Source organism: Erythrolamprus reginae, chromosome 5, assembly GCF_031021105.1.
Source record: "Erythrolamprus reginae isolate rEryReg1 chromosome 5, rEryReg1.hap1, whole genome shotgun sequence".
NCBI lineage: Eukaryota > Metazoa > Chordata > Lepidosauria > Squamata > Dipsadidae > Erythrolamprus > Erythrolamprus reginae.
Window position 1 is genome coordinate 18,366,123 of NC_091954.1, and position 26,663 is coordinate 18,392,785.

Here is a 26,663-nt window from a genome sequence, read left to right on the forward strand (position 1 = left end):
TAAGAGTGCATTCTAAGATTAATGCAATTGAATCAGGTTCCCGCACATTCAGAGTATCAATATCTGTATGAAAAACTATTATTTTCTACATCAAGATTTCTTAACATGTGGCATTAGCATGATTCATAACAATCTACCAGTCCCTTAATGAGATTACTTTTTGTAAACATTAGTGCTATACACTGGGACCAGTAAATCTGTTATAAATGTTTCCCAAATTTACCAGAAAGAAGTGGGTTTTTTTTAAAAAAAAAATTAATGGCCATATGTGTGTATCAACTGCTATTGCACAAGCAGTTTACATAACAAAGTGAATGATTTGAGCACCAGGACAAGCTGAAATTGTTGAATATTTTTTCCAATGTTTGCAAGCACTTGTATTTTAAATTAATCAAATTTTATTTATGGTCATTGATCAAAATTTTATGTAAAATACTGAATATTGAACACATAATAAAGTAAAATGCTAAAAGACAAAAACTTTGCTGACATGGAACGATATCAGAATAGATATAATTATATAGTTACTCAGTGTTTGTTTCAGCAATTGTGACCGAACACTACTTTCTTTTGAGATTTCTAAGAATTTAGTAGCTGATAGTATAATACATTTCACTGTACAATTAAGAGTAAATTACAAGAAAGGGTGGTATTAATTCAGAGCATCATGCACAATAGTAGGTGTGGTGGTGAGTGGATGGTACCCTCCAAGCAATTATTTAAGGGAAGAAAAGGTTGCTAGGCTTCCTTTCCAGAAATCTTTCAGACAATAAGCCTGGAAAACCTACAACTACCTGTAAAGACAGTTGAAAATGTGGTGTAAATAAAACACTTTTCCAAAGGCTAATGTTAAACACCAGTAAGAAATTCTGCTTCCTTCTGTAAGTCTAGACCCAGAATGCATTGCCTGATGTCTTTAAGAACTCCTCAGACCCAAGGAGTTCCAGTTATTGGTTTGAGAATCTGTAATAGCCAATCCTGAAGCTGTGCTTTATTTTTTTTTAAAAAAATATTAAAACCTTTCAAAATATTACAAAATAAATCTTGGTGTATTTCCACTATAGAAATTAAAAGCTTATTCTTAGACAATGTTTGTACATAAGCCAGTGTTTCCCAACCTTTTTTGAGCCGCGGCACATTATTCATATTTTCAAAATCCTGGGGAACACTGAAAGGGGGGGGGCGGGGCGGGGGGCGGGCTAAAGAAAAGTTTGGACAAAAAAACCCTCTCTTCCTCCCTTTCGCTCTATTTCTCCCTCTTTCTCTCTTTTCCTTCCTTCCCTTCTTTCTCTCCATCCCTCTTTCTTTCTTCCTCTTTTTTGCTCTCTTTCTCTCCCTCCTTCCCTTCCTCTGTCTTTCTCCCTTTCTCTCTCTCTCTGTCTCTTGCTATCTCTTTCTTGCTTTTTTCTCTCTCTCTTGCTCTCTCTCTCTCTTTCACTGTCTTGCTATATGTCTCTTTCTCTTTGCCTCTCTTGCTATCTCTCTTTCTCTCTTTTTCTCTCTCTCTTGCTATGTCTCTCTTTCTTTCTCTCTCTCTCTCTCTTTGCCTCTCTTGCTAAGTCTCTCTTTTTCTCTTGCTATGTCTCTTTCTTTTTCTCTCTCTGCCTCTCTTGCTATGTCTCTCTTTCTCTCTCTATCTCTCTTTCTCTGCCTCTCTTTCTTGCTCTGTCTCTCTTTCTCTGCCTCTCTTGCTATGTCTCTCTCTCTCTCTGCCTCTCTTATATGTCTCTCTTTCTTTCTCTCTCTCTCAGCTGACTGCAAGTGGGAGCCCTGACGGCGGCAGCTGGACGTGCTGCTGGACACCGTATATGGCAGGCCCGCAGCGCCAGCATGTATGACGTCTAGCAGCACGTCCAACCGCCACCGTCAGGGCTCCCGCTTGCAGTCAGCTGAGAGAGAGAGAGCGCTCCCTCTCGCCGCCGCCATCTCCTTACGACTGCCTGCGGCCACTGCGCCCTCCCCCCCCCGCTCCCATCGCCAGTGCCCTCCCGCCGGGCCACAAAGGACACTTGCCGTTGACGCCAGAGAAGCTCCAGCTGGGCGGGGCGCTGCCGGTACTTCCGTCCTGGGGCTCCCGCTCGCAGGAGAGCGCCGAAAACTGCGGCATCGAGCAGGAGCCGGGGGACAGCTGCGAGCGGGAGCCCCAGGACGGAAGTACCGGCAGCGCCCCGCCCAGCTGGAGCTTGGCGGCACACCTGGCCATGTCTCTGCCGCGGCACACCGGTTGGGAAACGCTGACATAAGCAATGGATAATCAAATGAAATTTGATGAAGATTCTAAGCTCATATTCCTTCAAAGGCTGTGTGGTTTGGAGTTTGGTCCAAATTTATCACCTGATATAAAAGAGCTGATTTTACAGCCAATAAAATTACTTACTTGGAATCAGTTGCCCAAGTATTTCAGAGCCTGTCTGCAATTATTCAATATATGTGTGTCTTTTTCTCAGAATTGTACCTTTCTTGCAAACCCAAGTGTCATGTCGAAAGCATGATTTGGGAACTGAATCTGAACCACTTCACAGCCCTGCTGATTAAGCAATAAAATGTAACCATCTCACAACTGATGGGGAGGGGAGAGTGATGAACGATAAAGTTAAGCTTGTAATTATTAGAACATTTATTAGAAAAATGGTTATATGGTTGTTAAGGCTTACTTTGACATTTTGATACAAGAATTTCAGAATTATCAAGTTGGAAATGACCTTTCTCCCTTAAAAGTGTCCTCACTGAATGATCCAGTAGAGTTTCTTGGCTTCAGCAGCTTGGATGGGTGGCCTTCAACTCTCAGAATTCCCCAGCCAGTGGTACGAATCCAGATTCTCATAACTGAGAACTCACCCATTCATGTGGTTGCCTGGTTCTATGCCAACAGCTTTTTACAGACAGGGAGTTTCCCAGTAATTTCTTGTACTAACTCAAACCTATAAAAGGGTTATCGATGTTTTAGATAGTATCGCTTAAATACTGAAAACTACTTAAAATTGCAGAACACAACATCACTGCACCACATTTTATTGACCTTAGTTTTATTGACCTCATATTTGCCTTTCATGGATCCTATACTGATCTTATAATGCAACTCCATATTTTTTAATACATCTGGAAGGCACCCAGTTGTGAAAGAGGAATCAAAAAGAGGAAGATTCAAAAAGGGGTGGTTGGTTTAGATCGATCCAACAGAAAAAAACCGCATTGTTGTTTTTCAATAGGCAATGCTTTTTTTACATTAAAAACTTTTTTAACATCTATTAGAAACAACCCATCAGTACAACAAGACTACCATTTTTTTAAATTACACAATTTTTCAAGTAAAATTGTTAATTACATATAGTGGTTTTACAAAAAAAATGACTAGACTAAGGAATCTTTTTTTCACTTTCCTACGAGCAACACTATCCTGGCCTGTTCTGTTAACAGCTTCATTTGGCAATTGGCTATTTTGTAATTTATATTCCCTATAGATCATTTTGAATAAGTTAAGTTTACAAAGAAGTGCAAATAGTTTGTGCATAAGTATAAAAGCTCTATTTATACAAAAAGTCCAGCTAGGCTTGTCTCTAAATCTTGGAGACAAATTTTAAGATACATTCTTTTTGCAAGTCTACCCCAACCAGTCTTATACAATATATGAAGAATTGTACAGTTGCTACACTGCCAAACGTTTTATGTGGCATCACTTGTCTGAAAACCACTGCAAAGGAAAGAGACATCCTTCAAGTGGGCCTACTACCCTTCCTTGATATATAAAGGATTATTTTGCAACTATTGTAAGGGCTGCATGTTAACCAGTTGGGGAAGTTGACCATGGATTTTGATGCCAGAGATTTAACACTAAGAGACCCTTCTCTCCCTAACCTTTCTCATCTGAACCTCCAAATGGAAATCATTCAGCCCTCAGCTGTCTGATCTAGACGGATCCTGAACGTGAATTTCCACATGAGAAGCAAATCTTTCCATCTTGATAAACTAGATTCTCCAACCTAATGCATTCAATATAAACCTGCATAAACTGTTGCCCAGAAGCTGGAATTGGAGGCCAACTTGTGTAGAGACACCGGAGAGAAAATAACCAAGTTCTGCCACCATATACATTTGTTTATAATTTGTCTAATTCATCTTTGCCCACACTTAGGCAACAATGCTTTTTCAGTGGAAGTGTCAGGGAGGATAACAAACTACACAAATAGTGCCGTTGATGTTAACGTTATCCAGCTCCAATGTCAGCTTCTCGGCTTCCCTGTTCTCAGCATAAAGCTTTCATTATAAGGTCAATTCTGTACCACATACTAGAATAGCCCTCTGGCAACATAAAATAGCAGAAACAGAACTGCAGAGCAGATGCATTTCAATAATTGCCACAGCACAACTGTAAAAAAACAAGACTTTGATTCTGGTATGGCAAGATGGCACAAAGATGTAGTGACAAAGTGTTTCCATTATTTTGACATTAAAGGCATTAATTGCAGTAATACATATATATACATAAGCAGCCAACACGACAGCACTCATTCTCATAGTGAGAATCTGATAACTTCTGCAGAAGACTTAGGGCATATTGGAAGAACACCTTTGTATGAGTAGTGCATGACAGGAGTCACAGACACGAACCGGCTTTGGTGAAGATGGCAAAGGCAACTCGTTGTCAGAGCAGGCATTGCAGAAAATTTCACCACAGTTTCTACAATGATGCTAAATTTAAAAAAAAAAAAAGATTTTTATGCCAATATAATTTGTGTACTAAGCAAAAACCAATGATAACTTTGGTCTACCAGCCTAGCTACATTTTTTGTGGGTGAAAAATGTTCTGTACCAAAACTTGAAGACATATTATTTGGAAAATCATTACAGGAATTCTCCCAATTTATTGATTGCAATGGTAAAACAGCTACTCTAAAATTTCTACATCATATTTTCAGAGAGAACAGAGCCAGCTAGATGGTTGATAAAAAATGCCTATTTAGTGCAGGGGTGTCAAACTCGATTTCATGGAGGGCTGCATTAGGGTTTGACCTCGGGCTGGGGTGGGCGTGGCTAGCTCGCCATTACTCATGCCAGGGCGCCTGTGGAGCCTGAGCGCTTTCCCAGCAAAAATGGCCTCCCATGGCCTGTGTTTGCTCTTCCTGAGCTCCATTTTTGCTGGCAGACACCACAGGCTGTTAGTTGCTTTGCTGTTTCTAGGATAGCCCCCGGGCCTTGAGTTTGACACCCCTGATCTAATGAGTGAAAATATGTATTTAATTCATAGCAATTGATGACATTTACTGCATGTAATGAGCAGTACGTCTCCTGGCACTTTTCCAGGTTTTAATCATTTTTAATTAATGAAAGAAAAGACAAATTTTAATATAAACTCACCTTCCTCTTGGAAAGAGAAAATTCTTTTTCACATAATTTGCAGTGCGTAGCTTCTTTGTCCTTCAACCAGACCAGGCCCTGGTGAGGAGAAAAGACACTGTCTGAACCGAACCACGGCAGGTGCAAAACTATTGTTTTATTACACGCCATATTGGATTTACCGAAGGGCAACATTCGCAGAGTAAGCCTTTCCAAAATAGGGCAGAAATCTTCCAGTAGAAATTGTACTCTTTAAAACCAGAGTTCAAATTAAGTTCAGAGAAAGGAAGTGGACTTAACTGCAAAAGTCATGTGTGAATTTGTTGACCCTTATCTAAATTATATTGAAATAGCATTTTTAAAAAAATAAAAAATAAAGCAGAATAAAGATATACCAAAACATTTAAAATTTGAAATAGGTATTCCCATTTTAATTAAAAGTTAAGATACTCTTCTAGAAAAATTGAAACAACGGTGTAACCTTCTAATGCATTTGGAGTAGCACAGGAATATTCTGGTAGCATCAGGCCAATATATCTCAAATTGAAAATATTTTATATGTGCTGGAATAGAACCCAAATGCACAGTGACAATTGTCATATAACAATTTATGCTCCGATTTACAAAGTAAGCATAAGGCAGAAAAACTAATATTTTAATGAAACAACCAACTCAGGTTATCAGTTATCATCCCAAATATTACTAACCTGAAGTGTTTTGTTTGCTTCTTTTATGTCTTCTATTTTAAGCTTTGATCTAAAGAGAAGACGCAATTTAGAAATTATGGGTTTTTGGAATGTTTATGTTCATTATTCCTATATTTGCTTTTCCCCGTTTTGTTATTTAAATAAGTACTTGTTCATTTTTGTGATGACAAACTGCTGGAGGTTCTGGTCACTTTAATATTTAAATTGTAATTCAGACACACGAAATAATTCAAAATGAAAGCTCAGTAACATCAAGATATGAAATAAAAGTATATTATTGTCTGTTTTAGAGGCCAATCTTAATTGTGGGACCATTCAGAAGTAAATCTCACTTGGACATTAATCTTGCAAGTACAAAAAAAATAAGTAAAGGTGGTTTGGTGTTTTCAAAGTAATTTTTCCTTAGATCATCTTATTTTTACTGTTTCTTTATATGTATCAATAAACTAATTCAGTTCTGAAATTCTGAGGCTGAATTCTTTGTTACAGAAATCACACTACTATTTTGCTTAGGGTTAGGTGGTCTGTATAAAACTATACATTATAGGCTTATCTTGAATTAAATTCATGGAAGGTCTAATAATACTTGGGAAACGTACTTCCTTCTCCACACAAAGAGGTCAGGGATGCGTTCCCCCTGGTTCACCTAAACCAGTAGGGACCTGCTGGTGACAACATGATGACGTCGCCAAACCAGATCGGTTAGTGCCTGTCCATGGACGCTGCCATTTTTAAAAAAAAATTCCTTCCTTTTTTTAAAAACTTTTTTCCTTCTGAGCATGTGCAGAAGCCGAGTTTCAGCACTGCATGCAGTTGCCATCTTTTTTTGGCTTTTTTCCCTCTCGATTTTTTTGTTATTGCGCATGTGCCCGTGAGGCATGCCCATGCGGCATAGAAGGGAGCAAAACGGCAGCGAGGTAAGTTGAAACCCACCCCTGAAGTAGGTGTACATGTGACATCTGCTACCTATGGAAGCTTCTGAAAATCTGGATACTTAGCAAGCTGACTTGGCTGTTAACATACACAATGGTCTCAATACGTGTAGTATGTCGATGGAGCAGGAGTGGACAACTATGCTGGCTCAAGAATCTGGGAATCCAGAGGTCATTATTTATTTATTTATTATTTGGATTTGTATGCCGCCCCTCTTCGCAGACTCGGGGCGGCTAACAACAGCAGTAAACAGTAAATAACAAAATCCAATATTAAAAAACAGTTAAAAACCCATTATATAAAAAAACAATCATACGTACAAACATACCATGCATACAATTGTAAAGGCCTAGGGGGAGAGTGTATCTCAGTTCCCCCATGCCTAGCGGCAGAAGTGGGTTTTAAGCAGTTTACGAATGTTGCCCAACCTTGCAACAGAATATGAAATACTTAAATTATAAATATGATTCCTAATTAATCCATTCAGCATTGGGATACTGGATAATGATGCCCCTTCCCTTTAAAAAAAGAAAAAAGAAAGAAAATTACTCGCTAAGTTTGCCGGCTAATTCTTGGAGAGCTTCTTCTTGATCATGACAAAGGTTTCTCAACTGCTTGTTTTTCCCCTGTAATTTTAGGAATTCCTTAAATAGAAACAAATATAATTACTTGATATGTAAAAAATGACAATAATGGACATTGAGAAATGTATATCAGGCATTTCTTTGGTTCAAACACAGGCTCAATGAAAGCCGGATTATCACATTGATACCTACAAACTTATTCAGAGGCAGTGAATGAATAAGGATTCGTTTTATGTCAGAACAGGATAGATCATGTTTCTCAACCTTGACAAGTTTAAGATGTGGGGACTTCAACTCCCCAAATTCCCCAGCCCAGCAATGCTGACTGCAAAATTCTGGGAACTGAAATTCATGTACTGTATCTTATTTTTGCCAAGGTTGAAAAGCACTGAGATAAAAGAAAACAGAAAAAGTGTCTGAACTGAAGCACAATTGTTTCTAGAGAGTAATGTGAAACAATATATCTTCAGCCGGCACCCTGAGACTTCAAATCCACACAAAAAGCAAGTGATTTCTCTTCATTCCAAAACAGAATGATTCTGACTTATCAAATGGCTGGCTGGATGACCATAATTTTCATGCAACTCAACAGAAATATTTACATTGTGGGCAGCTAAACATAAGATACGTCTTTGAATAAGACCAATCTCCCACGAGGCTTTTCACACATGTTCCTTGTGTGGTACACACCTCTTCTTGTGCGGATCTAATCAACTGAGCCAAGGACAGCATTAACAATATTGGAGAAATACTGTACTCTTTAGTCATAACAGGTAAAAAGGTGGGTGGAGCAAAAGACAAATGGAAAAACTTTTTTAAAAAAGAAAAGAAATATAAAATGATGACCATTTGCTCAAGCTAAGTAATGTGAGGAATAGAACATGAAATTTTTTAGAGATAAATACAGCAATAAAATAAGACATTCCAAGTATGTCCCAATTGAGAGCACACTCGTTTGTGTAAATTTGGAACTTCTGTGAATCACAGCCCCAAAGTAATGAACAGATAGCAGACTACAGTATACAGTGATCCCTCGATTTTCGCGATCTCGTTCTTCGCGAAACGCTATATTGCGATTTTTCCACCCGATGACGTCACTCTCTTCCTTTCTCATCTTCCTTTCTCTCTCTCTTTCTCTATCTTGCTTCTTCCTCTCACACTCTCTTCCTCCCTCTCTCATCTCTTTCTTTCCTTCTCTCTCTCTATCTCTCCCCCTCTTACTGGCGGGCGGCGGGCGGGCAAGCGGGGGCATCAGCGAGGAAGACCCAGGGAAGGTTCCTTCGGCCGCCCAGCAGCTGATCTGCTGGGCGGCCGCAGCAGCAGCGAGCAGATGAAGATTGGGGTTTCCCCGCCGCCCACGCAAAGGGGAAACCCCGATCTTCGTCTGCTCGCTGCTGCTGCGCTGCCGAGCAGATCAGCTGCTTGGCGGCCGAAGGAACCTTCCCTGGGTCTTCCCCGCCGCCCACGCAAACTCCACCATCTGCGCATGCGCGGCCATGAAAAAAAGGGCGCGCATGCGCAGATGGTGTTTTTACTTCCGCAACCCTACATCGCGAAAAATCGATTATCACGAGGGTTCTTGGAACGGAACCCTCGCAATAATCGAGAGATCACTGTATGCAGAGATTGTCAAAAAAAAAGTCAAGATGGCTCTCATCCCCTGACTGGCTTTCAATCATAAGTTAAGGCCATCTTTGTTTTTAATGGCCCCCTGCGTGATGCCAAATTATAAAAAATAAGAATTCTACATTAATTCTGTAAAATATCTAAAACCAGAAGGAAATGCTAGTAAGCACTGATCCTTAATGTGAAGGTTGATAGGCTTAGAAATAAGCTTAGTATATCATTTCTGAATTCACATTTGTTGAAAGCAATTTCATTCCCACTTCTTGGTGAAACAAAGGCCCCGACTTCTAAACAAAATTTATCAGCTCGCCTTATAAAATGGACATTGAGTGAATATTAGACATTTTTAATATATGTTTGGAAATACTGATCAGGATCAGGATTCTGATCAGGATTCCCCTCTTCCCCATCTATGTACAAATGGTTAAAAATAACATTTTTGTTTGCCATCGCAAAGACTCAGTTTTCTACATCTTCCAGTTTTCCATGTCTGCAAACTCTGTCAAGGAAATTTCAGGCAAAAAAGCTCTTAATAATAATAACAACAACAGTTGGAAGGGACCTTGGAGGTTCTCTAGTCCAGCCCCCTGCTTGGGCAGGAGACCCTGCACTACTTCAGACAAATGGTTATCCAACATCTTTTTAAAAACTTCCAGTGTTGGAGCATTCACGACTTCTGGAGGCAAGCTGTTCCATTGATCAATTGTTCTAACTGTCAGGAATCTTCTCCTTAATTCTAAGTTGTTTCTCTCCTTGTTTAGTTTCCACCCATTGCTTCTTGTCCTACCCTCAGGTGCTTTGGAGCATAGCCTGACTCTTCTTTGTGGCAATCCCTGAGATATTAGAACACTGCTATCACGTCTCTCCGGTCCTTCTTTTCATTAAACTAGACATGCCCAGTTCCTTCAACCATTCTTCATATATTTTAGCCTCCAGTCCCCTAATCATCTTTGTTGCGCTTGTCTGCACTCTTGCTAGAATCTCAACATCCTTTTTACATCATGGTGACCAAAACTGAATGCAGTACTCCCAAGTGTGGCCTTACCAAGGCATTGTAAAGTGGTATTAACACTTCACAAGGTCTTGATTCTATCCCTCTGTTAATGCAGCCTAGAACTGTGTTGGCTTTTTTGGCAGCTGCTGCACATTGCTGGCTCATAGAAACATAGAAGACTGACGGCAGAAAAAGACCTCATGGTCCATCTAGTCTGCCCTTATACTATTTCCTGTATTTTATCTTACAATGGATATATGTTTATCCCAGGCATGTTTAAATTCAGTTACTGTGGATTTATCTACCACGTCTGCTGGAAGTTTGTTCCAAGGATCTACTACTCTTTCAGTGAAATAATATTTTCTCACGTTGCTTTTTATCTTTCCCCCAATTAAAACTTCAGATTGTGTCCCCTTGTTCTTGTGTTCACTTTCCTATTAAAAACACTTCCCTCCTGGACCTTATTTAACCCTTTAACATATTTAAATGTTTCGATCATGTCCCCTTTTCCTTCTGTCCTCCAGACTATACAGATTGAGTTTTTAAGTCTTTCCTGATACGTTTTACAGTGATCCCTCGAGTTTCGCGATCTTGATCTTCGCGAAACGCTATATCGCGATTTTTCCACCCGATGACGTCACTCTCTTCCTTCCTTTCTCATCTTTCTTTCTCTCTCTCTTTCTCTATCTTGCTTCTTCCTCTCTCTCACTCTCTTCCTCCCTCTCTCATCTCTTTCTTTCCTTCTCTCTCTTTCTCTATCTCTCCCCCTCTTGCTGGCGGGCGGCGGGCAGGCGAGCGGGGGCATCAGCGAGGAGCTGGGGTTTCCCCTTTGCGTGGGCGGCTGGGAAACCCCGATCTTCGTCTGCTCGCTGCTGCTGCGCCGAGCAGATCAGCTGCTGGGCGGCCGAAGGAACCTTCCCTGGGTCTTCCCGGCCACCCACGCAAAGGGGAAACCCCGGCTCCTCGCTGATGCCCGCCGCTCGCCCGCCCGCCAGCAAGAGGGGGAAGACCCAGGGAAGGTTCCTTCAGCCGCCCAGCAGCTGATCTGCTTGGTAGCGCAGCAGCAGCGAGGAGCCGAATCGGGGTTTCCCCTTTGCGTGGGCGGCGGGGAATGCAAACTCCACCATCTACGCATGCGCGGCCATAGAAAAAAGGGCGCGCATGCGCAGATGGTGTTTTTACTTCCGCAACCCTACATCGCGAAAAATCGATTATCGCGAGGGGTCTTGGAACGGAACCCTTGCGATAATAGAGGGATCACTGTATGCTTAAGACCTTCCACCATTCTTGTAGCCCGTCTTTGGACCCGTTCAATTTTGTCAATATCTTTTTGTAGGTGAGGTCTCCAGAACTGAACACAGTATTCCAAATGTGGTCTCACCAGCGCTCTATATAAGGGGATCACAATCTCCCTCTTCCTGCTTGTTATACCTCTAGCTATGCAGCCAAGCATCCTACTTGCTTTTCCTACTGCCCGACCACACTGCTCACCCATTTTGAGACTGTCAGAAATCACTACCCCTAAATCCTTCTCTTCTGAAGTTTTTGCTAACACAGAACTGCCAATGCAATACTCAGATTGAGGATTCCTTTTCCCCAAGTGCATTATTTTACATTTGGAAACATTAAACTGCAGTTTCCATTGCTTTGACCATTTATCTAGTAAAGCTAAATCATTTACCATATTAAATGGTTGTCCACTAGGACTCCAAGATCCCTCTCACAGTTACTACTGTTGAGCAAGGTACCTCATATACTTACCTGTGCATTTTGTTTTTGTTGCCTAAATATAGAACCTTTCTTTTTTCACTTCCGCCTTACCTTTTTCATTTCTTCTCTTCTGCCAGCTGCCACCTTGGAAGCCTCCCACAGCCCACCTGTTTGTGGCCCCTCACACAAATCTCTCATGAAGCATGCAAAGGCACTTTCTGGTCTACCCAGTCCCTCTATTGTTTTTAATCAGAATTCAAGTTTTGAGAAATTACTTTTTTAAATGTAACGATTTGCTGAGCCTCTGTTTGTAGAAAACAAGTCGTTTCTTTTTCCTTCTTAAGGTCATCTTCCATGGTTTGTCTCCATTCTCTTTCTATTTTCAAATCTGTCTCCAACTGACACCTAAAAATATAGAATATTTTAAAATTCATTCAAGTTAGAAGAATATTTTTTTAAATTTATTTTTATTTTATTTAACATACAAACATTTAAACATCATACAAAACGACATTAAACATTTACGATTTATATATATACAAGATTTATCTTTTACAATTCTATTTGCTATACCTTTTTCTTAACTTCCACCCAGTTGTATATTTTCTCCCACACTCTGTAATAGTCCTTATTTTGTTGGTTTTGTATCTTGTATGTTAATTTGCTAAATTTGGCGCAGTCTAATTTTTTTTTAAATCACAATTTCTTCATTTGGAGTCTTTTCTTGTTTCCATACTTGTGCATATGCTAATCTTGCAGCTGTGAGTAAGTGATGTATTAAGTAGTAGTTTTCTTTACTATGTTTGCCTCTGATTATGCCTAATAAATACATTTCCGGTTTTATCTCAAGTTTATAATCCAATATTTCTTCCATCCATGTCTGAATTTGGGTCCAAAATTTTTTTGCTTCCTTACATTGCCACCAAATGTGGTAGTATGTTACAAAGCACTAACTTCATTTTAAATTTATTTAATCTTTTCATCAGTGCCATAAACTACACGATAAAATATTTCATCTCCTTTATATCACAGCATAAGTCTAATTGTAGATACTTGATATGATCAATAGAATTCAATCTGATGGAGACATGACAGCCCTTTTCCTGTGCTTCCCAGGCTGTCACAGGAAAGAAGTTGTGGGTTTATTCTCTGTAAGGACCCAAAGTAGGACAGGAACCACTGTGTGGGAGTTGAAATAACTTGAAATAAGGAGGATTTTCTTGGCCACGAGAGTTATGAAACGGTGGAACATCCTGATTCCTGGAATCATGGTGTTTTATTTATTTAATTTGTTTTTATTTGTTTGTTTGTTTTGTCCAATACACAATAATACACAATGAGGGTTATAGAGGATATATTCAGGTAGAATGCATATTAAAGGGAGAATAGAGGAGAAAATATAGGAGTAAAATATAACTGAGAGAATAGCAGAAAAAGATATATATATATTTTTATTTTATTTATTTATTTTGCCCAATACATAATACACATTGAAGAGAAAGATATGTAATAATATAAGTAAAGAAAAGAATAGAAGAAAAGATATAAAAGTATAGGTGAATATATTTGAAAGGAAGAAAAGATAAATGAGATAAGGAGAGACAATTGGACAGGGGACGGAAGGCACACTGGTGCACTTATGCACGCCCCTTATGTTCTATCCCCAGAAGTTTTTAAACCAAGTAGGGCAACAATTTGCCTGGGATAATCCAAAATTCTTATTCTGAGTAGAGGCTGAACTAGAATTAGAAGACACTGAAAGTCTGTTCACCATTTAATCATAAATGACTGTTCAACTCAACATACATTACTGATGTACTGTTGGAGAGTCAGTCTGCTGTAGTGATGAAAGTGCTGGCTTGGAAATTCTTGAAAGCCAGTGAAGTGACTTTGGGCTATTCTCTCTATCTCTCAGTCTAACTCACTTCACAGGTTATTGAGTAGGGAAAATAGGAGGATGGGTTATTAGGTAGGTCTAGAATAGAATAAGAATAGAAATAGAACAAAACAGAATAGAATTCTTTATTGGCCACGTCCTTCAGAATTGGGCGGGACAGAAGTCGAATTAATAATAAATAAATAGAGTGTGACTGGACACACAAGGAATTTGTCATTGGTACATATGCTCTCAGTGTACATAAAAGAAGAGACACATTTGTCAAGAATCAGGAGGTACAATGCTTAATGATTGTCATAGGGTACAAATAAGCAATCGGGAAACAATATTAATATAAATCGTAAGGATACAAGCAGCAAGCTATAAGTCTAATATCCTGAGTTACTTATAAAGTAATAAAGGATGGACAAAACTGAATAAATAATTCATTGAGGCAGGGTCTCCAAGCTTGTCAACTTTAAGACTTGTGGACTTCAATTGAAGTCCATGTCATATCATAGTGTATGTTGGGGAATTCATTTCAGAAGGCAAAGGGTTAAAAGGCAATGGTTGAAATACACATGTGGGGGTATTTATTTGATGTTACCTGACCTTGAATTAATGTTATTTTTCCAATAACAACCCTGAGAGGTAGGTTGGGCTGGGGGAGAGAGACCAACCTAGAAATATTCTATGGGGTGACTAGACCTCACTGTCTCCTGGTTCCTAATCCTGTACCTTAATCATCCATGAAATAATATCTTAAAAGTCTGTACAAATTTCAGTACAGAAAAATACTGCACACCCAGGACAGGGTATTGTTTTAAATGATTAATCCAGTAAAAGTATATACTGACCAGGGGTGAAATTTATTTATTTTTATTTATTTATTCGATTTTTATGCCACCCTTCTCCTTAGACTCAGGGCGGCTTACAACATGTTAGCAATAGCACTTTTTTAACAGAGCTAGGCTATTGCCCCCACAATCCGGGTCCTCATTTTATCCACCTCGGAAGGATGGAAGGATGAGTCAACCTTGAGCCGGTGATGAGATTTGAACCGCTGACCTTCAGCTCTACAAGTCAGCTTCAGTGGCCTGCAGTACAGCACTCTACCTGCTGCGCCACCCCGGCTCAAATGCTACTGGTCGGCCTGGTACAGGCATACTGATAGCAGCGGCCACTGGTGGTTCAGAGAACTGGTAGCGGTGGCAGTGTGAGGCTCCGCCCACCCGCCCGGACATTGCCATTTTCTTTTTTTTAACCCTCTGCGCATGCACCATGACTTCTGCGCATGCACAGAGGGTGAGAAAGCACATGCTTCTGAACTAGTAGGGAGGGTAAGTAGATTTTACCACTGATGCTGACCATATAAATATTAAAATGTTGAGAATAAAATATTAAAAGTACTCCAGTTTCCCCAAAATAAATGTTACTTACACTTGATTTTCCTTTTGGACAATTTCTTTCTGAAGACTTTCAGATTTATTCATAAAATCTTGTTTAACTTTCTTGTCCTCACTGTCTGCTCCCATGTGAGCCTTCTCTGCTTGCTGCAATCTGGTGTAATTCAAATCAACTTTGGGTAAAACTGAAGCTAGAATTTGGATGTAAAGGATGAAGACAAATAAAAGGAAAAAAATGGGGAAATAGAACATTTCTAAATGAAAACAAAGTTTGGGGATAAACTCACTAACTCAAATGAGAGACGCAGACAATGCCTACAAATTCAAATTATGAATCTCACTATCACCACAAAACATCCATAAATTTTTCTATTTTATTTTATTTGGGATCCATGATAAACAGGTGCCATTATAGCAGAGTGATACATATTTTAGGTTTCATACAAACAGAGTGCTGAGTATATAAGCTCTTATGGATATGATTTCTCTTTTTGAAAAGGAAAAACCAAACTTCAAATAGCCCTGCCAAGTGGCTTCACAAAAGAAAGGCCACAGGGACATCCTCAAAGGCAGTGAAAAGAACCGTAATGGTGCCCCTGTCCATATGGTCGCAGCCACCATCTTGACTGTTTTTTGACTTTCATCTCGAACTGATGTAAAAATATGGATGATTTAACTTAGGACACAGTGCATTTGAGGCTGAACAACAATACTGTTGTGGTTCAGCCTGAGCCAGATCAAAGACCAGCTGCGTCTCTGCTGGCTCCATGCCCAGGGATGGCTGAGAGCGGAGAGGAGAGTTCTTGGCAGTCAGACAGTGCAAATAGCAGTCACTAAAATGATGCTGATGCAAGGCCTGGGAGCCCTGGGGAGGGGCTCTCTCCAGCAAGTAGCTTTGATTCTCTGGAGTCCCTGGATGACGACGCACAAGCTATCATTAATATGCGGCAGAGACGCATAGCTCAAAGGAGGAATCAACTGCGTAGATATTATCAGCATTGAATGAGAAACACCAGGGGATTGGGTGTGGTCCTCATTAGCAGGGAAGGAGTTGGTGTTATCTGCATTTTCTCTCAGCGTTTTTGTTCCTGGCTCGTGGCCCAGCAGCCTTGAAGACTGGTGGGAGGAGTGTGTCTGTTAGCTCAACAGCCTCGTCTGCATTAAGGATCCTGTGTTTCTGTATGAACAATTGCCTTCGTGTATCTATTTGCAGTTCCAGTGTTTTCCTGATCTGTAAAGACATTTTCTGTTGGCTTCTTTTCTCTTTACCATTATAAAACTGTGTTTGGATTCAACCGGTGTGTCTGGCTTATCTTTATGGGTTGGTCCTAGCTTCCGGAGTGACCCAGACAGAACAAATACATGCCAAGGAAAGGCCCCAACTATCTAATGCAGTATTTCTCAATCTTAGCAAGATAAAGATGAGCGGACTTCAATTCCCAGAATTCCTCAGCCACAATTCCTTACAGGGGAATTCTGGGAGTTGAAGTCCACGCATCTTCAAGTTACCAAAGATGAGAAACACTGGCCTGATGTGCCTTGTCTGGCATCAGTTCTGTGATCATTAATACTGGTATAATGTAATATCTATGCTGTTATGTAAATAGTTGGGATTCCCATCCAGGTTTGAGAGCGGATAAGAAAGCAGATATAAATACTGCCTGGCAGAGCAGTCCGCCTAGACCAGTGATGGCAAAACATTTGGTTTACATGCCAAAAAGTGGGTGTGTGCATGTGCTAGCACGCTCGCACATGCCCATACCCATTCCCTTCCAGTTTGTCTGTTGCACTGTTTTGCCTGTTGGACAATTTTTCACCCTCTGGGCTTCAGGGAAGTTTGTCTGAAGCCTCGGGAGGGCAAAACTGCCTTCCCCAAGGCCGAAAATTAGCTGGTTAGTGGACGCATGCAAGTGTTCGTAGGTTCGTCATTACTGACCTACACTTCCTTGTCACTGCTCTCATAGGCAACTTGCTCCAAAATTTATTTCTAAGGAAAAAGGAAGCAGGTCGTCTACATTCCAAGGGCAATTGAAGTGTGAGCTTTTTCCGGCATGGCACTAGCCTCACTTTGGGGTGGGGGAAATAATTGCTTTTGAAAACACTGTCTATCCCTAGAGAAATTTGTAAAAAATCATCGCGTAAACCTTCAGTAAAGAAGGTTAAAAGGGGATTTATCTTGTGTTCTAATGTTACAAGGAGGGGGAAAGGGGGAGTTAGTTAAAACCCCCAAATGCCAGCAGCCACTTGTGCCATCAAAGTCCTGCTCCCATGCCATGCATTCTGCGTACAAAGGGGGCAGGGGCTTCTGTTGCATGGCTGTTGCTGAGCCATCTTGACTTTTTGGGGCCCTAACACTGCTACTCGAATGCTAATATGTTCCTAAAACTCCTTCATCTGTAAGGATGATTTCCCCCATAGCCTTAAGGGCAGGGGCGTGGGAGAAAGCCCCTTTCCAAAAAAATAATAATAATCGTAAAGCCTCTCTATCCAGGGAGACATCCAAGCACAAACAAATAATTTCCGTTCTATGATTGAATGCTATCAACTACCGTGTTTCCCTGAAAATAAGACACCCCCTGCTAATAAGCCCAATCGAGCTTTTGAGTGCATCCCCTGAAAATAAGCCTCCCCACCAAAAATAAACCCCCTGAAAATACTTAACCCCATGAGGAGCTGGTCACCACCCACCCTGTGGTTAGGGTTAGGGAGACAGAGTTGGAAATCAGGTAAAACAGCAACAGGAGCCCATCTTGGCTCCACGTGCCCCAAAATAATAAAACCTCCCCCAAAATGAGGCCAAGTGCTTATTTTGTGGTTTAAAAATTGTAAGACAGGGTCTTATTTCCAGGGAAATACAGTATAAATAGAAAGTATTTCCATAGTCCCTCTTTCTTCTGTATGGCAAACTAGATGCACATATACGTTCCGCTAAAAGAGGTTTTATCCTTCACCAATGTCCACCAATTAATTTTAATTACACGACTTCTTGGGATCAAAGCATGGTGGATTTCCAATTGAATTCCTCTTTTTAAAGCAAAATATAATTCTCCCAGCACAATTGTGGGGGCCGTCTACAATTCTTAAAAACAACACTGTGCAAGGATTAATATATTTAAAGTTAATCCGGAAGACCATGTTTAACTCTTGTCCTTATCAAAACGCCAAGAAAAGATCTATGTAAACAGAGGTTGAATTACAATCCCCCCTACCAGCTTCACTGTGATAAAAATGGTGCTAGCAGAAGTTGAAGTCAGTCTCTGTTTATCATTTGCTAAGTAATAATAGTGTGATTTTGAAAAGATCGATTCCAACTGGAAACTCTTAAATTGAAATTTCTATTCTCACTTCCTTTCGGAAAAACAAAGCAGGTAATCGGTGTCAGAAACACGGTCTGATGAGAAATACTACACTGACATCCCAAGTAAACGAAATACATGGACAAGAGACTCCATTCTAAGCTCAATTCCCTTGAGTAAGCGCTGTTGACTGTTTGCTCCATTGCAAATTGCTTTGCAAGATCTATGGCTTCAAAACGATATGTCTTTAACCAGCTTGTACTGGGGTTGCCCTTCACGACCGGAACATTTCACCAAAGTCATAGCAATAGTTCTAGTCTGCGTTAACAATTCCTTGTCACTTCAGATGTGCAATGGATAGAAATCAAAGACAAAGGCAATAAAAAAACATCCAAAAATATGTGGGATAAAGGAGAAAAGAAAAAGAAAGAGGAAAAACGATGTCAATAAAAGAATATTCATGCTTACTAACGTTTTAATACACAATCATGTCTTTTGTTCAATAGACTGGATTGAAAAAGAAAGAATGATGAGACTATGGATGTTTACATTTTTAAATATCAAAATCAACCATTTTTAAGAATAAAAATCAACCATTTTTAAGAATAAAAATCAACCATTTTTAAGAATAAAAATCAACCATTTTTAACACACTTCTGGGATTGTGATTTGACAACTGCTCTAGTGTCTAAATTCAAAGGCCAGGAATTGAGGAGAAAAAGGAATAAGCATTTTTGTGTACCCTGTTCTAGACCTCCTCCTCACTTTCTTTCTCACAGAAATATGAATGACTAACTTCTGCGCAAACTGGAAAGCATACTCTATGATACATTTAGCATTACAATTCAATCAGAACACAAGTGTCAACAGGGAGGGGTTGGTCAAAAATTTGTAATCAAAGCCCTATTCTTTTTTCTGTGCAAGACAGTGAAAAAGATGTAAGTCAGTTTGTAGTCCAACTTTGAGACATGTGGACTTCAATCCATGACTGGCTGGGATAATTGTGAGAGTTGGACACCCTTGGTGTCAGGGTATTGATCAAGGCTGATAATCTTTTTGACACAAACCTGCAGACCTCTCCAATCAGGATAGATGATTTATTTCACCATAAACCTAAATTTACTCATGGCTTATTTATTTATTTATTATTTATTAATCAGATTTGTATGCCGCCCCTCTCCGCAGACTCGGGGCGGCTCACAGCAATAATAATACAATGTAAACAAATCTAATATTTAAGTTAATTTAAAACCCCAATTTAGAAACCAATCATACATACTAACATACCATGCATAAATTTTATAAGCCTAGGGGGAGGGAAAGTCTCAATTCCCCCATGCCTGACGACAGAGGTGGGCTTTAAGGAGCTTACGAAAGGCAAGGAGGGTGGGGGCAACTCTGATATCTGGGGGGAGTTGGTTCCAAAGGGTCGGGGCCGCCACAGAGTAGGCTCTTCCCCTGGGTCCCGCCAAACGACATTGTTTAGTTGACGGGACCCAGAGAAGGCCAACTCTGTGGGACCTAACTGGTCGCTGGGCTTCTTAAGGGAGAAATAAGATTGGCTTAGATCTGAGGCTGAATCAACCATGGTTTCTAGCCATGGTTGGTTCAGCCTCAGATTGAAGCCAATCTTATTTCAACTTCTTTATTAGAAATTTCTGCTAACAAGTGAAAGCAAGTCAGAAATAAAAGGTAATGTACCAATTCTCTAATTTTAACATCTAGACCAGGGATGTCAAACTCACGTCGTCATAGCGGTGTCACATGACATAGCTAAATCAGGCCTGGGTGTGGGCAGCGCATGATGTATCTGGCCTGCGGCCCGGGAGTTTGCCAGCCCTGATCTAGAGCCTCAATTCTAGGGTTATTTTAAAAGGACTTAAACTCTTATGTATATCTTGCCTTATATTTAATCTCTTTTCATGGAACTAATATCAACAAAAATATAGCCTGCTTCCGAAACTTCTTCTTTTTACATGCAACCTGCTGCATGGATGAGAAAACCAGTTAACAAAACAAAAAAGTCTTTGAAAATTTGAATTCAATATCAATCAGTATAGCAGGTCATGTGCAATCTGAGCCTCCCAGAGTTTTCTGTCAGTCTCATAGCTGCTGGTATTAGAAGGCTGTGCAGGTCACATCTACCCCCCCCCCAAAAAGGGGGGGGGAGAAGAGCCCCTGGATTGGACTGAAAACATTCCCTATGGCTTTTCTACCTTTCAACTCATCCTTCAATGCATCATCAGTCTACAGCTGTGTTTGAGAGGAGATCCAAGTCTTATCCTATATTTGCCACTCAGTTTGTTGCCCCCAGCACAGCATATATTTAGGTCAAAGGGAGCTTGGAAGAATTGCTAATGGTATGGAAAATTTAAACGGGAGAAAAGTTTTGGAATAGCTAACTGCAATCTGCACAAAATGGGCTATATTGTGATTTAGAACAGAAAGGAAGAGTGGATTCCTCGGGGAGGTATATTCTGTATTTACAGAAGTAGGTGAAAGCAGATAAGTTTGAATTCTAGCTATTTTTATTTATTTTATTTAATTTTATTTTATTTTATTTTATTTTAATTTTGTTTGTTTGTTTGTTTGTTTTTTGTTTGATTTTTATGCCGCCCTTCTCCTTAGACTCAGGGCGGCTTACAACATGTTAGCAATAGCACTTCTTAACAGAGCCAGCATATTGCCCCCACAATCCAGGTCCTCATTTTACCCACCTCGGAAGGATGGAAGGCTGAGTCAACCTTGAGCCAGTGCTGAGATTTGAACCACTGACCTTCAGATCTACAGTCAGCTTCAGTGGCCTGCAATACAGCACTCTACCTGCTGCGCCACCCCAGCTCTTGCATGAACATGTACAGTATTTAAAGTGAAGAGCAAGTTATGTCCTTTTGGCTTAATATGAAGGTAACTGGGTCTATAACCTGCCAAACTAGCATGTAGCGCTAAGCCATGGTCTGTGCCATGTTACATCTTAAGTTGTAATGTAAGCTGGATCAAACCGAATTTCTGCTTTTCCTCCTGTCACCATCATCCTAAGTGAGCCAGACAGACTTTTGAAATGTTTATTTTGATTTTTTTGCAGACACTAAGTTTGTCAATGCATATGAAGTAAAGATAGTGTTTTTTTTAACAAGATCTCAAGCTATGGATTATGAATCTGGGCATTAATTAATGGTGATTACAGTGTTCCCTCGATTTTTGCGGGGGATGCGTTCCGAGACCGCCCGCGAAAGTTGAATTTCCGCAAAGTAGAGATGCGGAAGTAAATACACTATTTTTGGCTATGAACAGTATCATAAACCTTCCCTTAACACTTTAAACCCCTAAATTGCAATTTCCCATTCCCTTAGCAACCATTTAGATTATTACTCACCATGTTTCTTTATTAAAGTTTATTTAAAAAAATATTTATTAAAGGTGGACGAAAGTTTGGTGATGATATATGACGTCATTGGGCAGGAAAAACCGTGGTATAGGGGGGAAAACTGCAAAGTATTTTTTAATTAATGTTTTTGAAAAACCGTGGTATAGACTTTTCGCAAAGTTCGAACCCGCGAAAATCGAGGGAACACTGTATATAAAAATACAATTAAAATTTACCAAGGTTTGCACATGGGAGGAAGTTATAAGCCCAGGGTTTCTCTTGCACTAAACATGGGCAACAGAAAATGGGTAGGAAATTTTTTTTAAAGACTGTGATGTCGTACCTTTGTTCCAGGTGCTTCATAGTTGCGGTAATCTCACTAGTTTTATCCTCCAGACGACCAATTATTTCATTCTTTTCTTTCATGGCTTCATCTGAAAACTATTATTAGATATTATTCTATTACAGTGTGGTAATTATCATGCAGAATAGCTTTCCTTTCTTCTACTGCTGCTCTCTTCTCTCTGAACCAACTCTGATTGCTGAAATCTCTGCTAAAAGTACCAGCAGCGGCTCCAGCTGCTCCAATAATAACTCCAGCATTCATCAGGACAACCCCAGTCCTGCAAAACTACTACAAGTTTTTCAGTTCCAAACATACTTATTCAGCTGTGACGTGGAAGGACAAAGAAGAGGGGGAAATGTCACTGATGCCAGAATCAAATCTATATCCAATCAGATGGCAAAAATAAAAATAAAAAATTGCCTTCAAGACATGCAGTATCAACGTGTGTGAATAGAGAGGCCATGGACCAGTGCTTTTTAATTTTCCTTTAGTCTTTCTGGAAGAGAGAGTATAGAGGTCCTTCTTTAACTAACATATTTGGAACTATCTATGGAAGGGGTATCAAACCTAATTTCTTTGAGGACTACCTTAGGATTGTATTTGATCTCCGGATGGGTGGGGGCTAGGGGTGGGCGTGGCCAGTTTGACATCATTCCTGTTAGGGGCGCCTATGGTGGCCCAAGCACCCTGCCAGCAAAAACAGGCTCCTGAGGTCGCGGAGCTCCGTTTCCACTGGCAGAGGGTTGCAGGAGGCCATGGCAGCTGAAAATGAAGTTCAGGCATCTGTTTTCGCTGGCAGAAGCACCATGGGCTGGTCCTTCACGGTTTCCAGGGCAGCCCCATGGGTCAGATGTAAGTATCTGGCCCTCGGGCCTTGAGTTTGACTGGAGATTCTCAGTCATCCAGGTGATGGTTGTCCCAAAGGTGCTTTTTCAAGAGGCAACTGGACTTCCTTGTTTTTCTTTCACTTCTCATCCATGAAGCGTCTTCAGTTCTTCAGAACGGAAGAAGCTTCTCGGAAGAGAAACGAAATGTCTTCGAAGAAAAATTAGAAAGTCCAAGTGGCCTCTTGAAAAAGCATCTTTGGGATATTTGGAATTGGCAACTCCGTTCTAAATCAAACTTCTGGGAAATCAAACTGTCCACTTAGGAAGCAACACTGATGGACAATCAAGTGCACATTCAAATTTGTACAGAACAAAGTATTCAATGAGAATATTTCATTCATTCAGATCTAGGATGTGTTATTTGAGTGCTCCCTTTATTTTTTTGAGCAGTATATACACAGGGCCTGTAGCTGTGGCTAGATTTCGGTTAGTTTGCTCTGGTCTGACAAAGTTCCTGAACCTGAAGGAACAAGGAGAGGGAAATGCAGTCTGGATAGCTTCTGCCACCTCATTTTTTTATGCTCCTGGATTTGGTTTTTTTTCTTTTCCTGTTCCAACTACACAGGAAAGTATTTTAAGAAAGCTAAGGCGTTTAAGAAAGGATTCCCATCCTTAGCCCTACATGCAGAAGCTGATCAGCCACCGGAATCAAACCCCCAAACACCACTAGACACCACTGCATTACACTTATGTATTTTGGTTTCAAAATATAAATAATGAACTACCTGCAGTTTTTGATACATTTCTGTATTTATCACTTTGACTTCCTCCAGCTGTTGCCGCAAATTTATGAGAGTGTCTTGCTTTTCATGTATGTCTTTCTCCAATAACTTCATCGCAAGTTCTATCTCATGCTTCATACCAACCTGGACCATCAATTCATTCTCTATATCCTATAAAAGATAAAAACAAACAACCCAACATCTTCCCGAAACCTTGTGCTTAATTTTAGATTGAACAGTTCTAGCAAAAGCAGCATTACTGATGATTGACAGCTGCATGCGACCACCTAGGTACAGGCTGTCCTTGCAATGTAACTGTGATTGAGCCTGCCTATTGCAGTCATATGTCATAACAGTCGTAAAATGGGTCAGTCAACTTTCTTGCAATACTTATTAAGAAAATCATCATGGTCATTAAGTCATGATCTGAACCAGTTGTTTGTTATGGTCAGTTTTGCTGAAAGCGTGTCCTAAAAATACAGTCACATAACTGCAGGATACTGCGAATAGCTATATATACAATCGTGTTGCCAAGTTCAGTCATGTGCCCATGGAGGCTCAGCTGTCAAAACTTTAAATCTGAGTTGTAAGTCCCCTTTTTAGGTCAGTAGTATCTGAACAATCACCAGTAGTAAGTCAAGAACTACCTGTAAGAAACTGCAAGGAATATGCACAACCAACCTATCACAATTTATATAACATCCACTCACTTGTCTCAACTGTGATTCTTCTCGAAGCTGTCTATGCGCTTCATTGTACATTTCATCCAGGCTTTGTCGGGAATGTTTATAGGTCTGAAGTTCTGCTTCAGCGTCTACTTTATTCATCTACAAAGAAAATAAGGAAAATGATTGTACTTAAAAACGTCCTCTTCCTAGAGCAGATATGCCCAACCTTGCCCGTTTTAAGATTTGTGGATTCAGCTACTGGAACTCCCCAGCCAAGCATGCTGAATGAGGATTCTGGGAGTTGAAATCCACAACTCTTAAAAGTTATTTATTTAATTTAATTTAATTTAATTTAATTTAATTTTATTTATTTATTTATTTTATTTATTTTATTTTATTTTATTTATTTTTACTTACTTACTTACTTACTTACTTACTTACTTACTTACTTACTTACTTACTTACTTACTTACTTACTTACTTACTTAGGCTTACATGCTACCCCACTCCCAGAGGACTCTGGGCAGCTCACAGCCAAATAGAATACAATACAATATAAAACAGTACAAAACAATTAAAACCCCCAATGAACAACCAACAGCTAAAAAACCCACCATACATATCTTGCATATTGCAAAGGTGTGAAAGATACATAATCTAGGCAGCAAGAACACCTCCTAAGTTTCTTCACGTTTGTGATGAGCTTGGGACAATGAAAGGGTATTATGGGGAGCTATGCCATGTGTCAAAAATGATTTAAATCAAATGTAACCATGATGGTGAACCCATGGCAGAGGTGGCACGCAGAGCCCCTCTCTGCTGGCACGCGCATCGTTGCCCCAGATCAGATTTCCGTGGCATTTCTTTAGTGAGCTTGTGTTTCCCCGAAAACGACGAAACAGAAACTCATAAAAGAAAAAGATTTTACCTGCCGGTGTTGGGATGCCCCTCTTCCCACTGGCCAACTGGTCTTCAGGTCTCTGCTGCGCATGTGCGCATTTCAGCATATGCATGTCAACATATGTACAAATTTATGCATGTTGACGCATGTGTGGGTGGCATCTGCACCTTTCCATGTGGGCATTCGTTGTCTAAAAGATTCACCATCACTGATACATAAGCTACAAGCAGGGCACCCATTTTAAAAGTATGTAATATGTATAAATCTGCCATATTTGTTGCTCATAAAATGTTCCTTATGATAATGCTGTTATGAAAACTTCATATTCGATAAGCCAATGAAAAGTTCTGAAGAACACCAAGTGAACGTTTATGCTTTCAAAAATGGGGATCGGCAACAGATTCTTCTTCCAAAACCCCAGCCATAACTTGAGGTATGCAAAATTTAACCAGGCCTCATTAATTCAATGTGTAGTGTCCATCATTTATTTATTTATTTATTTATTTATTTATTTATTGGATTTATATGCCGCCCTTCTCCAACGACTCAGGGAGGCACATCATGAGTCTGGAACATCATGCCTCCACATTTCCCATGCACCAGTAGAATAGATGAGCAAAATTTGGGCCACTTCTTTTTTGCGGAGAACATTGCAAAAATTTAAGAGGTAGAAACATGTGCCTCAAGCCTTGCAGTATTATAACCCTTTATCAAATATAAGGCAAAAGTTTTCACCCTATTTACTCTAATGATATCACAACATGATAGAATTATCACTGTTGTTCCCGAAATTCCACTTTAATTCTTTTACTGACTCCACTTATACATATTATTTTATTTATTTATTTATTGGATTTACATGTGAAAGGCCACAGGCTATTCCTCTTCTGATCTGCTGTTCTGGTCTTGGAATAGGCCATTTGTGAAACTGGCCTACTAAAATAGCAAGTGGTATTCCCACTGTCTTTTGTCTCAGTTCCATGTCAGTTTTATTTGCCTGTCCTACTTTGTAAGGTCTATTTTTATCCCACATTTCAGCTGTTTCACCATTTTTCAGTTCTTTTCTTCAAACTCAAGTCATCCTGCTGACTTTTAAAAGACTCCCTCTCTGAATATTTTGTGGGTGATTACTTTGTCTTTCTAGATGCTTTTCTTCTCTGCTTACAAAATCTTTCTAATCTCACAGGGCAGAGGTGGGATCCAGCAGGTTCTGACTAATCCTGGAGAACCGGTAGCGGAAATTTTGAGTAGTTCGGAGAACTGGTAAATACCACCTCTGACTGGCCCTGCCCCCTCTATTCTCTGC

At 40.0% G+C, this 26,663-nt stretch overlaps 1 protein-coding gene across 4 annotated transcripts in view; it reads right to left on the minus strand.

Annotated features, from left to right (window-relative positions):
- Nucleotides 1-2,599: 2,599 nt before the first annotated feature.
- The window catches only part of RUFY2 (RUN and FYVE domain containing 2), a 60,283-nt gene continuing 36,219 nt past the window's right edge, over nucleotides 2,600-26,663 (minus strand). Inside the window, exons 10-18 of one of the 4 annotated variants that reach the window (XM_070752127.1) lie at nucleotides 24,499-24,615; nucleotides 23,792-23,959; nucleotides 22,177-22,274; nucleotides 15,205-15,324; nucleotides 12,164-12,293; nucleotides 7,524-7,618; nucleotides 6,042-6,090; nucleotides 5,356-5,433; nucleotides 2,600-4,689 (exon numbers count right to left, since the gene is read on the minus strand). In XM_070752127.1, the coding sequence (XP_070608228.1) occupies nucleotides 4,546-4,689; nucleotides 5,356-5,433; nucleotides 6,042-6,090; nucleotides 7,524-7,618; nucleotides 12,164-12,293; nucleotides 15,205-15,324; nucleotides 22,177-22,274; nucleotides 23,792-23,959; nucleotides 24,499-24,615 (999 nt within the window). In that variant the 3' untranslated portion in view covers nucleotides 2,600-4,545. Of the gene's footprint in view, nucleotides 4,690-5,355; nucleotides 5,434-6,041; nucleotides 6,091-7,412; nucleotides 7,493-7,523; nucleotides 7,619-12,163; nucleotides 12,294-15,204; nucleotides 15,325-15,528; nucleotides 18,807-22,176; nucleotides 22,275-23,791; nucleotides 23,960-24,498; nucleotides 24,616-26,663 lie in introns of those variants that run through there. The other 3 variants (XM_070752128.1, XM_070752129.1, XM_070752130.1) reach the window with 3 other exon arrangements.